The sequence below is a fragment of the Cryptomeria japonica genome, chromosome 10 (genome assembly GCF_030272615.1).
Source record: "Cryptomeria japonica chromosome 10, Sugi_1.0, whole genome shotgun sequence".
Taxonomy (NCBI): Eukaryota; Viridiplantae; Streptophyta; class Pinopsida; order Cupressales; family Cupressaceae; genus Cryptomeria; species Cryptomeria japonica.
The window spans coordinates 344,229,889-344,242,658 of NC_081414.1; the positions used below are offsets into that span (position 1 = coordinate 344,229,889).

Here is a 12,770-nt window from a genome sequence, read left to right on the forward strand (position 1 = left end):
AGAAAAGATTTTTGTAGCCTCTTAAATAAAAATATTGGAACTACACGATTCTTGAGCTGAAGACAAGAGTTTTCTAGCTTCTTAAACAAAAATATTGGATACTACATTCATAGTGACATAAAGACAACTTTTTTCAGTCCACATCTTGAAGAGGAGCTATACCACATTCAACAATGACTGAGATTTATTTAAAGTGGTGTAGAAAACATGGTTTCAAAATTTAATGAGGCATCATAGAGCTTAATACTACATTCATATTGACATAATGATAATTTTTTTCAATTTGCATCTCGAAGATGAGGTATACTACATTCAACAATGACCTAGATTTGTTGAAAGTGGTACAGAAAATAACGTTTATAAACTTAATGAGGCCGTCTATAGCTTAAAACAAGACCTTGCGCAAGGCATAAACATATTAAATAATACTTTAAAAAAAATAGTTTCACTATATAACCAACTTAGAAACCAAATATGTGAAAGAATTGCTAATCAAAATTTAAATGAAATAATATAATCCTTACTAAAATGCCAATGAAAGTTGGCATTAAACTATCACATGTAGGCCAATAAAAATAAAAATATGAAACACCATAAAAAATTATAGTTTAGACTTTCAACTGCTTGAAAGTTAATGCTTTTACCTTTGCAAAGCGGTACCTTGCTTCATTTTCATGCCAAATCAGTGTATATAAGCACTCAAATGGAGGTCTAAAATTTTGCCTATTAATTCAATTCAAGATATTATGCTCTCTATTTGTTCGATAATCAAGTAAGCGAACCGAAAAAAAAATCATTTTGTTGAAGGATTGCATTTTGTTTTTTGGGGGGTTAAGAAGATGATGATCAGAGTAAGAAGCAAGGATGGATTGGAGAGACTAAAAATAAACAACCCAAATGCAACTTTAGGGGAATTAGTTGCCACAAAATATAACATATCAATGAAAAATATTATTTATAATTGTCATTTAGACAACAAATATCCCAAAACTCTTGATTAAGGAATCACAAAGTCCATAGGAACATTCATGTTTAGAGAAACAAAAGGCTACGACTATTTAATTGTAGTCACATAACAACTACATCAAAACAAAAGATTGGTAGCTTGCGAATAGATGTCCCTCGATTGTGCAAAAAATAAGGGCAAAGTTATCTAACCAAAAAGAATTCCATAAAACCACATAAACAAACAAAGACATCATACAAACAATATAAAAAAATAATAATAAAACAACCTTACCCTAAACCTCTTCATACACATAATCAAATAAAGACAAACAAAAAGAAAACCTAAACCTATTTCTTCCAATTCTAACAAATTTGACAAAATGCATCCAAAACCAACAAAATAGGACTAATAAGCCGTATATTTCAAAAGATCCAACAAACTCACCAGATTTTTGAATTACATTTGCCAATTTTCATTTACTGCATTCATTAAATCCATGTCCCGCCAATTGTGGGCAACAATATTTGATACTGCCAATTTAAATATATATCTATTTTTTAAAATTTGAAAATCATATTTATTTTTTGAAATAAAAGCAAATAAATATATATTTTTACCCGCTCTTACTTCCAACAACAAATAGAAAATTTTAAAAATAATTTTATTAAAATAATTTAAATACATAAAATAATTTAAACTATATAATTACACTCAAATCTTAAAAATTCTTGACCCTAGATAATTGATCAATAGATAATGCGTACAATGGATGCATAATTATCTGGGTAGGATACTAACAATAATCTGTATTCACAAATTTAAAGCTTATGTTTTTCCAGATTACCTAGCTAATAGATCATTTCCTCGAATTTGTGAAACCCGCGGGCTTAGCTCATTTAATTAGCTGACATTGGCTTCGTATTTACTACACATTCATTTTGTTTGTAATTAGCAGATGCGACACAAACTTGGGACTTCTCCGTGTTGTTCAATGTTTGTAATTTTGTTTCAACAGGGTTTGATATCTGTCGGCGCTTTGCAGTCGTTACGTTTGCGTTTTATTCATTATCAGGGGTTTGATTCACTTCTTCATCTTGTTTTGTTCGTCTTGTTTTATCAGACTTATCACGGTTGGCTTTGTAAGGATTTGGTCGATTTGCCCCTTTTATCATTTTTAGGGCAATGATTTAGTTGTTAGGGCTTCGAGTGATTTGAGCATTCTTCTTTACTCGGATGGGGAAGGCGACGGAGGATGTTGGCAGCCGCGACTATTTTAAAACGCTCTTTGGAAACATAACAAAAGGAGGCTTGTCATTGTTTTCCAGTAAAAACCCTTTTTATAGGAAACGGGAGCAGGGCAATGATGTTGGTGTGGAGGGGACATTTGAACAGGTGAAAAGGAAAAACAAGGCCGAAGGTGAGGAGGATTCTGGTCAGGTAAAGAAGAAATTAAAAGAAGCAGGTAAAAGTAAAAATACAGGGCAAGAGACGAGTAGAACTGAAGTTATCGGTGATGATGCTGAAAATTTGGATACCGGGTCAAAGAAAAAGAAAACTTATGGTAAAAGGGATGAACATTTAGCCATTGAAAAGAAGAAAAAGAACGCTGCCAGTGGAAATGGCGAGTTTGTTACTGCAAACAATGATAGTAGTGGCAAGAAGAAAGAGAAATCGAAGGATGATGCGAATAATGGAAATTCAGAGCTTGCAAGTCAAAATGAGGAGAATGAGGACCTCAGGATAAAGACAAATAAAGGTCACAGTGGGAATGAGGAGGCAGGTACTAGTAATGTTGATCATGCTGACAAGAAGAAGAAAAAGAAGTGCAAGGAGAACCTAAATGAAGAGGGCTTGAATGGAGAGGGTGAATTAGGTTCTTTAGAGGACAACTGGGCCAAGGTGAGTGTCAAATCTCAACTAGAAAATGACAAGAGGAAGAATAAAAAGAACAAGAAGAAATTGAACAAAAAAGATTCCGATGAAAAGGGTAATGTAGGTTCTTCAGATGACGACCTGCCCTACTTGAGCATCCAAATTCAAGCAGAGGATGACAAACATGGTTTACTAGAGAGGAAGGGAAAGGAAAATATGCTAGAAGACCTTGCACGGCCAAGGAAGGAGAAGAGGACAAAAGTTGCTATGGAGGAAAACTCGCAATCTGCTCTCAAGGTTCAGGAATATGAAGTGCAGGCAATGCCGAGGGGAAATCACCTTAAAAGGAAACTTGAGCAAGAAAACATTCAGCCAATTAAGAGAATTAAAGTTCATAATCAGCAGTTTGATGAGGTTGAAGGTGGAGCTAGAACGGGGTCAACAGTTGTTACCGAATCAAAGGAGAAAGCGCTTACTGATTTTAAGGGTAAATCAGTGTTGCAAAAGAGAAAATGGGATGCCTTTGAAGAAGAGGATGATGCAAGACATGGCTTGGGAGATGGTGAATATACATCAAAAGAAGTGGTGTTACCAAAAGGCAAGAGGAAGCGGGGTGAGGAAGCATTAGACATGGTTGTTAACAAGAAAGATCGTGATGATAATGAGAAGCTGGAGCGGACGGTATTTATTGGTAACCTGCCTCTGGGGTTTAAGAGAAAAAAGTTGATAAGAGAATTTTCTCAGTTTGGGGAGGTCGAATCACTTCGGTTACGATCTGTTCCGATTGTGGATGTGAGTAGGATTTCCTTGCTTTGATTTAATGAAGAAGTTAGATCTGATATTCAAAATTTTGTATCATAGGGTGAATGTTGTCTAACTGCTTCTTTTGTGTTTTACATTCTTTGCGCTCTATTTCAAGGTTTTGATGGGATAATTCATATGCATGCATTTTTGAAACAGACAAAGCTGCCAAGAAAGGGAGCAATACTCAAAGGAAAGGTCAACGATTCCATTAACAGGTTTGTGACTGTCAGCCTCTTACACTTCAATATGTATGAAAGAGGATGCCATCAGTAAACAGGTCTTTTATATGAGATATATAAGTCTTTAATATGGGATATATAAAATAATTTGCTATTTTGAAGAATCATACATGTTATAGCAACCTAGGTCACAAAGTTTGAGTTTTTTTTTGTGTTTGACAAAGATAAAATTTTGAACAATTTCATAAGTGAATAAAATTTGGTAAACATTATTATTAAGTTCAAACACTGTAAAACAAATTCAAATAAGTCCTAATAGAAAATAAATCCACCTATTCATTTATATTTTGTATTTTTTGAAACTTATTTAGAAAGACTCAATTCCATCCTCCTTGTCTTGGTGTTTGTGAGGTTTGCTATTGTTTAACACCCCTGCCTTTCCATTAGAACCTTTTCTTTTTATTTTGGAAGAATGCTTGAAGATCTTTAACCTATTAGAGGACCAATGAGGGGGGCTCTTTTAGTAGGCAAGGAGAGGACTTTGTGAGGCTGAGTGATGTTTGGTCACTTATTCTGTCTCCCTCGTCTATCTATAGGTTGAGCCTTCTTCCATTGGTTAAGTCTTTAGTTTGGCCCCTAGCACACATGCTTCTCTCTCCTTGTCCTTTCGCTGAAGGATTTTCTATTGCTCATTCTTATGTGGAATCTCTCCCTCTCAATGAAGGGCTTGAGCAATAGGAGAGTACTTGCTAGATATGAAGCGGTTTGAATCATAGATTGCATACTTGGACTCGGAGATTACCCGGCAAGGCCAATTTTTTTTGTAAGGTGCCCTAATTGGGAATGCCCTAAATTTGCCCTAATTCTCGATTTCTAAATAAGTAAGCAGGGTTAGAAAATACCTTTCAACTGATTGAAACCCTGCAAACATATTAGAAACCATTTACAACAATAATTTCAATAAGCAGATTATCATAATTAAGCATTATTAAATTCATGGGAGAATTATCAATTCAATCATAAAGCATTTAAATATATTTGGAAGGCTCAACCATAGGAGAGCATGGGAGAAAGTGGCTTCAATGGGGTGTCTCGGATCCTCTACCCTAGGCCCAAGACTCGATATACCATCCCTCTTGGCCTCATGTGGCCCATGCCATCCATATGAGTTGGTCTACCCAGTGAGGTGTCCATTTTTTTGTTCCCCCTCATTTTGCCAACCATTTCCCTCTCCTGATGATTGGACTTCTTGTGTTGATTCACCATGATAGGGGAATGGGGTTACAACAGGGTGCCCCAGAAGCCCATCTCTCCCAAGCCCAAAGGCAGTACCCTATGTACCCCCTTGGCCTCATGGGACTATCTGGTCCCCACCTTGAGGTGGTCTACCTAGGAGAGTGCCTCATCACCATACACCTCTTGCAATCCTTATATCCTCCACCATGGCTGCTAACATTCAAAACATGTAAAAGGTTCCAGTATCATGCATATTTTTTACATATAATAAATAAATTGCAGAAATTCACAAATTAGATGCAGTTAATGTTTACTGTGATAAATGTATAACAGCAGTGTATTATTCAATCATTAGCATGCAGAGGTATATTTATTAATTCAGCATTAATTATGTTATGCACAAGAAAATTCATACCAAAAAGTAATACTCAATCAAATTGCTGAATGTTTAATGTCTTATCAAATATCAAGTGATTCGTTCGATGATGCCCTTGGAGTGGTCAAATGAGTTGTATGTATATACCTCAAATGAGTTTGCAGGTGGTTGTGTTGTCAATGGGGCTGAGGAATATTTATTAAAAAAGAAAAAGACAAAATAAGTTTGTGTCAGCTATAGAGTCCTCGTAGAGCTGATGCTAGCTCTATAGGGCTAATGCGATCCTGGCAGCCTGATTCTGTTTGTTTGTCTTTTTTGTCAAATCCTGGTCCACAGGTGAAGTGAATAAAAAGCAGCTTGCTTGTTGATCTCTTGTTTATTCATTATTGCCAACCAAACTGAACCTGGAGATAATACTACAATTGCCTGGACTAGGTCCGCATTTCTGGAAATGGAAGGACTACAATTCAATGTGGTGGTTTTTGAGGACAATATCAGATAAAGTGTGTTGCAGTTGTAATTTCAACCCAAATCCAAGGGCTCCTGTTTTTCAAATGAAGTCTAAATTCCAATCTATAGTTTTATTCTTAGGTTTTAATTTTTAAATTATCAACATTTATTATGTTGAGAGGCATAACCTATGGTGGCAGCAAGGGGAGAAGCGTGACAACATTTATTTATTTTGATTGGCAACATGGGAATTTTTAGTCTGGCCCAAGCTATATGCTAGGCCACAAATGGAGGACCTTATCCTCAGCATGAATGCATTACATTAACACGAGTAGTCCAAACTTGCAAGCTCAATAGCCTAGCAGGGGCACAAATCCAGCTGGTACATTGGGCTAGTGAGTTTGGAGCATGAAGTCACTACTATGAATGCCAATAGCTTAATGCGAAGGTTCATACTTGTGAGCACAATGGATCAGTGAGGGCACAATGCCTGCGATCACAATGGTCTAGTGGGGGTTTGAACCTTGGTGGCTACAACAATTATTCCACGATTTAACCATTGCACTGTGCCATGAACAACTCCAACTTTTATTTTATTAATATAAAGTCATCAAAATATGAAAATTACAAATGAAACTATTTTAAAGTAACATACAACTAAATCAGATTTACTAAGCAGAAAACAAAAAAACAAAAGAAGAATGGTGACTTTTCCAAAAGTAAATCCAAAATTTACATATAAAAGTAACACAGATGTATTACCAAAAACGAAGCTCCTCAAATAAATATAAAGCAAATAATGTAGATAAAATAAAATAATTCTTGAACAAATGTAAAAGTTTATGTGCCCATGTATGTATGTAGTAAAGAAAATAGTTCTGAAGTAGAATAAAATTATTTTTTATTAATTCCTATTTCGTGATCAAAATATTTTTTTGTAATTCCTATTTTTCGATTTTATGATTTTAGTTTCCTTTTTATCTTTACACTTCTTGACATTTTATTAATAAATCTCTTATTCAAAATATAACTATGCACTTAATAAGCTAACATATGAAGTAAATACTTTCTTTTGATTTCATTTAACTTCTTTGAAAATACAGGAAATATTATTCAAAGTTATGCATTTTAGTAAATAAAATAACATATAATTTTTTAAAAATAATTTGTTTATAAAACTTTGGCAGTATTGATATGGTTACGGAGTAAATAATTCACCTGAAAAACAGATCAAAATAATTTATAGTATAGATATCTTAAATAGATCGATCTAAAAAACACCTAGAGATACCAGTTTGGAGATGATGGTCTATATTAGATATCTATATTAGTTAATAATAATAATTTATAAATTATTATCTATATATAATAATTTTAACTTAGATTCCTTGTTTTTTTGATTGGTAAATGATGGAATCTGTTGGGTTCCTCTCCCATAAAAATACTTCGATACAACCTTCAAAATTGAAGAGCTTACATCTCACCTTCTATGAGATCTTGAAGATCCCAAAAAACACCTAGGACTTAAAACACTCCAAAACAAACCAAGAAGCCTCTGGGGCTTTTGGAACAAAACCTAGAAGAGACTCAATTCAACAATGACAGAGGCAAAATCGATCCAAAGCAGAAAGCAGCTTTTCTCCCTTTTGGGTAAGAAGGGCCTCTATTGTCCACTTGAACCTTCATCCACTGGATCCTGGCTTTCTGCACAGTTCTTTTTGCTTCTTCTTTTGCCCCACGCTGCTTGACTATGGAACCACAGCTGGTTTTAGTCTTCTTACATAATTTTTTATCTTCCGTTTTCCTCCTACACTGCTTAACCATGGAACCACAACTGTCTATAGTCTTATTTTCAATTGTTTGAGAAATGGTTAAAATTTCATTGGAAATAAACTGATCTCTCTCTCTCATCTGCAATCACATCATGAAGGCTGTCCGTAATTTGCTTCTCTTCAACAGCATCCTCCTGCAGCAAAGCCTGATTGTCCATAAAGGTTGGTTCTCAATGTTGTGCCAAACTCCCACAGAGCAGGAGGAGAAAGAAGACAATCAACAAAGAAGCTACGATGGTTCTGCCAAATGAAGTGAGCATTAGGAGAACTCAACTTCTTGATCCATTATCATTGATGAAAAAGAGGAGAAATAGAGTGTTGATGAAAATTACATTCTGACATTTTGTGCCCCATTAATTACATCTAAAACATCTGAAGGGCAGATCTTCATAATTGTTAAGAAGTTGAAGCAATACCCATGCTTAGAGATGATTTTGACAAAGAGAAAGTTTTAGAAGTTTCAGCAAAAATGCACACAGTTGCAAAACTATTATTAAAGTGGACTTTCTTTGAGTTGAATTTCATGAAATTTTCAATGGTTCCAGCCAAAAGTTTAACCCCTTCCTAGTTTCTCAGCCCTAGAGGAGCCTATACAAACCATAGAAACAAGACTTGGACTCGGCACAAACTTGGTGAGAGCGATTTGACTCGGGACTTAGGACACGGCAAAAAAAAACTTGGTGCAGACTCAACAAGTGAAGAACACAAAAAATTTAGAGATTTTGAAGGATTTAAAACTTGTTTCATGCACCCTCTATCAAATAAACCTTAAAGACACAATAACATCATCAAATAAAAGCTAATCTGATTACATACACAAGTATACATTGATCTCATAAGTATAAACACAGATTATAATTGAAGGTAATAGCACACTTAGATATATAAATATTGTCAAATGTATACAAAACTCATGGAATATATGATCCATGACATCAAATGTTCCAAACAAATATCAAAACAATAACTAGAAGTCTATGGCTCAAACAAGTGTGCATCCCTCTCATAAAGGCATCTAAGGTAGGTCCTGGATGATGTAGCAGTCATAATAATTTTTTAACTACGAATATGCAAAGATTTGCAATAAGGGATATGTATTATATAGATTTTTATGATTACGATTCATCATTGGCCTATTATTTGTGTAGACTTGTAGTTTGATGGGGGTTTGGGGGCAACACCAAAACGAGGCTGAGTGTAGCACCCCTCGCAGGGGTTCGAGGGTGAGAGAAAGAGAGGTAGAGAGATAGGCCTAGCTCTTGGAGGAGAGAGGAGAGAGAGAGGTAGAGAGAGTGGTAGAGGAAGAGTGATAGGAAGAGAGATAGGTCTAGAGTTTAGGGCAGATAAAGTGAGTGAGATAGAGAGAGCCCTTTGAAAGACAACTCTCTTTCCCTAGTAAGTGCACCAGAGATCCAGAAAGATGAACCCGAGTAAGTGCACCAGAGATAGGTCTAGAGTTTAGGTCAAAAGCGCAGTAAGTGCACATGAACCCCAAACATTAGATGAGGTTATACAAAAAGCTATGAAATTTGAAGAAAGCTCACCCAAGGATAAGACCAAATCCTTTGGCAAATCCTCCAAAACTCCACCCAAGGACAACAAACACGGCCAAGGAGGCATTGTAAAGTCTTGTATCTATTGCAAGGGAAAGAGAGAGAAGGGTCATATGTGCTCAGCCTTGGGGGATCTTAAGAAAAAGGGACTGTGTTTTACATGCCTCAAACAATATGAAGGGAGAAGTCATAAATGCCAAAGCTGGGCTCACAAGATAGAAGCCCCACCATATGGGGATGAGGAAGAGCTGCCCAACAAAAAAATGAGATTTGGGGAAGAACAAGCCATAGTTGCCACGATCACCCATGTCTTGTATCTATTGCAAGGGAAAGAGAGAGAAGGGTCATATGTGCTCAGCCTTGGAGGATCTTAAGAAAAAGGTACTGTGTTTTACATGCCTCAAACAATATGAAGGGAGAAGTCATAAATGCCAAAGCCGGGCTCACAAGATAGAAGCCCCACCATATGGGGATGAGGAAGAGCTGCCCAACAAAAAAATGAGATTTGGGGAAGAACAAGCCATAGTTGCCACGATCACCCATGCTGCTAAACACAACCTGTTTAGAATCAAGAGCTCGCTTAAAGGGAAAAAGGTAGTCACACTTGTGGATAGCGGTGCCTCCCATAACTTCATCGATGAAAGAGTAGTCAAGCAGCATAAATTACCCACACAAACTTTCAAGGGGTTCGAAGCAGCAACAACCACGGGGGCAAGGGTACAATGCACTAAGTTGGTACCTAAGTTGGAGTTCACAATAGGTAGCTATTTGGTAAAAGAAGATCTCTACGTGGTACCATTGGACACGGATATCATATTGGGGATTCCATGGATTTATTCATGTGGATGTTTCACGTTCGATCTCCCAAACCAAATAATCCAATTCCAGCATGAAGGGAAGGAAGTTACTCTCAAGGGCTTATCTGATGGCAGTCCAAAGGTGGTTTCATGTAAAAGAATGGAGCAGATTTTTTAGAAAAAATCAAGGAGAATGGGTGACCCAATGCATGATACTAGATAAGAGCAATGCTCATGAGAAATCCATTCACGTGGACATCCAGCCCATCATGGAGAAGTATAAAAGGGTATTTGGAGAAATCCCCCAAGGTTTGCCTCCCAAATGGAGGTTTGAACACACTATAGAGTTGGAGGATGGGGCAAAACCAATCATCACCACCCCTTATCACCACCCTCACAAATATAAGGAAGAAATTGAGAAAACCATTAATGAACTACTGGCTATGGGACACATCCAACCTAGCTCCAGCCCTTTCGCATCATCGGTGGTACTTGTTAAAAAGAAAGATGGCACTCTAAGGATGTGCATTGATTACAGAGCACTGAATAAGAAAACCATAAAAAATAGGTACCCGATCCCAAGAATAGATGAGTTGATAGATGAATTACACGGAGCCAAATATTTCTCCAAGATCGACCTTCGATTAGGATATCATCAAATTAGGATGAGGGAGGAGGACATCCCCAAAACAGCTTTCCGGTGTCACTATGGACACTTTGAATTTTTGGTTCTACCTTTCGGTCTAACCAATGCACCAGCAACATTTCAGTCATGTATGAATCATACTTTCCGCAAGCAACTAAGACTATTTCTACTAGTTTTTTTTGACGACATTTTGATCTACAACAAGACTTGGGAGGAGCACCTCAAACATATTGAGGAAACATTGAGGATCCTAGAGCAAGAATCACTTTATGCAAAGGGCTTCCAAATGTCACTTTGGAATGGAGGAAATCGTATATCTAGGGCATAAGATTAATGCAGAAGGAGTTAGCGTGTATGAGGAGAAGATAGCCACTATCAAAGAATAGCCTAGACCTAAGTTCCTCACACAATTTGTAATGCCCCGTCAGGAACCCTAAAGGAAAACGACATATTCTATGCAACTAAGGGTGAAATAATTTTTTTTTTTTTAAATGCATGGATTAAACCTTAGTACATCTAATAACATAGCGGAAGTTTTACACCTGAATTTCCTAAGGGTTGCCAACGAATATTACTTCATAAATTAAATTTTTAAGACAAAATTTCCGCAATGAAAGAATCTAAATTTCTTCAAGCAATCATATATTATATACATCAGAAATCAGTAATTGAAGTAGCATATATTACAATATTTCTTTGCTTTCAATATTCAAAATACATGTTTTCAAAATGAAATTACATCATGAGCTAAAATGATACAAAATGTTAGTTACATATAGTTTCTTTTCAAAACCTCTAGTATTTAACTGAAAGATGGATAGGAAGAAGAGTCGGTACATGAATCACGATCCAAGATCATCAGCGAAGTCCTTCCTCGCCCGAAGATATGTACCAGAACATCCGATGGGAAGTGACACTACCACCCGACCATGTGATTCCGAAAAGGAACCACCCCACCGTGCTAGAGATAGTAGATAACCCTCAAGCAAGCAAAATGATACAAGAACAAAAGGACTACAAGACTCCACTTACATTCATGTAACCCAACTCACAGAACACTAGTGACTCTAAGGAGAAAGTGTCATCGCATGTCTTATGGTGGATACCATGGTACAGCGTCCATAGGTCCCGGCGCCCATCCCGGGTTATCCTGGTGACCTCTCCCGAGCCTCCGATTTCAACTAAGACTCATGCGGACCTTACCAATTCTCTCATGAAGACAAGGTGGTAAGTTTGCCATTCCAGGCCTTCTCGCTACATTATGAGCCCTATACTAGCACTCACCTATGTGCGAGGCACATTGTTTCATTTAACTTTTATTCTACCCTTCCCTAGTCATTTATTAGGTTTTCACTTTCTTAACCAACTTCCTACGGGTTATCCTGTCACCTCTTCGGCACAGTTCCCGCTCGAAAGCCACTCTCTCTCTTAGGACACTATGGGTTAGTTCTATCTACAGAACTCTATGGCGACACAGACAGCCATTTCCAAACTTAACCTACCTCAAATGAAAGATACAAAATTACTAACCTAAGGTTTGGCCATCACGTACAACTCATAGTGGCTCACTTCCTTAAGGTTAAACATCTAAATATACTGGCCAAGTCACAACACAAGACAAATTGACAACATGACATAATGTACTTAGTTGCGACCACCATATAAAACATGATAATCCTATGTACCAATACCTATCACAAAATTAACTTGCAAAACGTAAACATGATTGTCAAGACATAGAGAACAATATGGTCGGTAAAACACATAATTTTACACTTAATGACAAGTTTAAGAGTTCTATTACTCTTGATAACAACTATAGGTATGTTACCTTAATAAATTCCATTTTTACAAATAACGAAGATTAAAAATAGAAATATTGATTTCATCAGAAAAATCTTTACAATAAAACGTAATACTTTTCTTCATAGAAGAATGCCTTTATTTTTATTTATTTATCTTTTTAACACAAGAGTGTTACATCATTCTTCCGGAAAATACGGAGAAGTACACTCGTCAGACCCAGCATGATCTAAAGGAGTATATCCTTCAGATTTGCTTTCACTTCGGGGAAAG

General features: G+C 36.5%; 1 protein-coding gene across 1 annotated transcript in view; it reads left to right on the plus strand.

Annotated features, from left to right (window-relative positions):
• The first annotated feature begins 1,767 nt into the window (after positions 1-1,767).
• LOC131071505 (uncharacterized) overlaps positions 1,768-12,770 on the plus strand; it is a 49,372-nt gene continuing 38,369 nt past the window's right edge. Inside the window, exons 1-2 of the mRNA XM_058007395.2 lie at positions 1,768-3,613; positions 3,782-3,840. Coding sequence (XP_057863378.2) covers positions 2,183-3,613; positions 3,782-3,840 — 1,490 coding nt within the window. The 5' untranslated portion in view covers positions 1,768-2,182. The remainder of the gene's footprint in view (positions 3,614-3,781; positions 3,841-12,770) is intronic.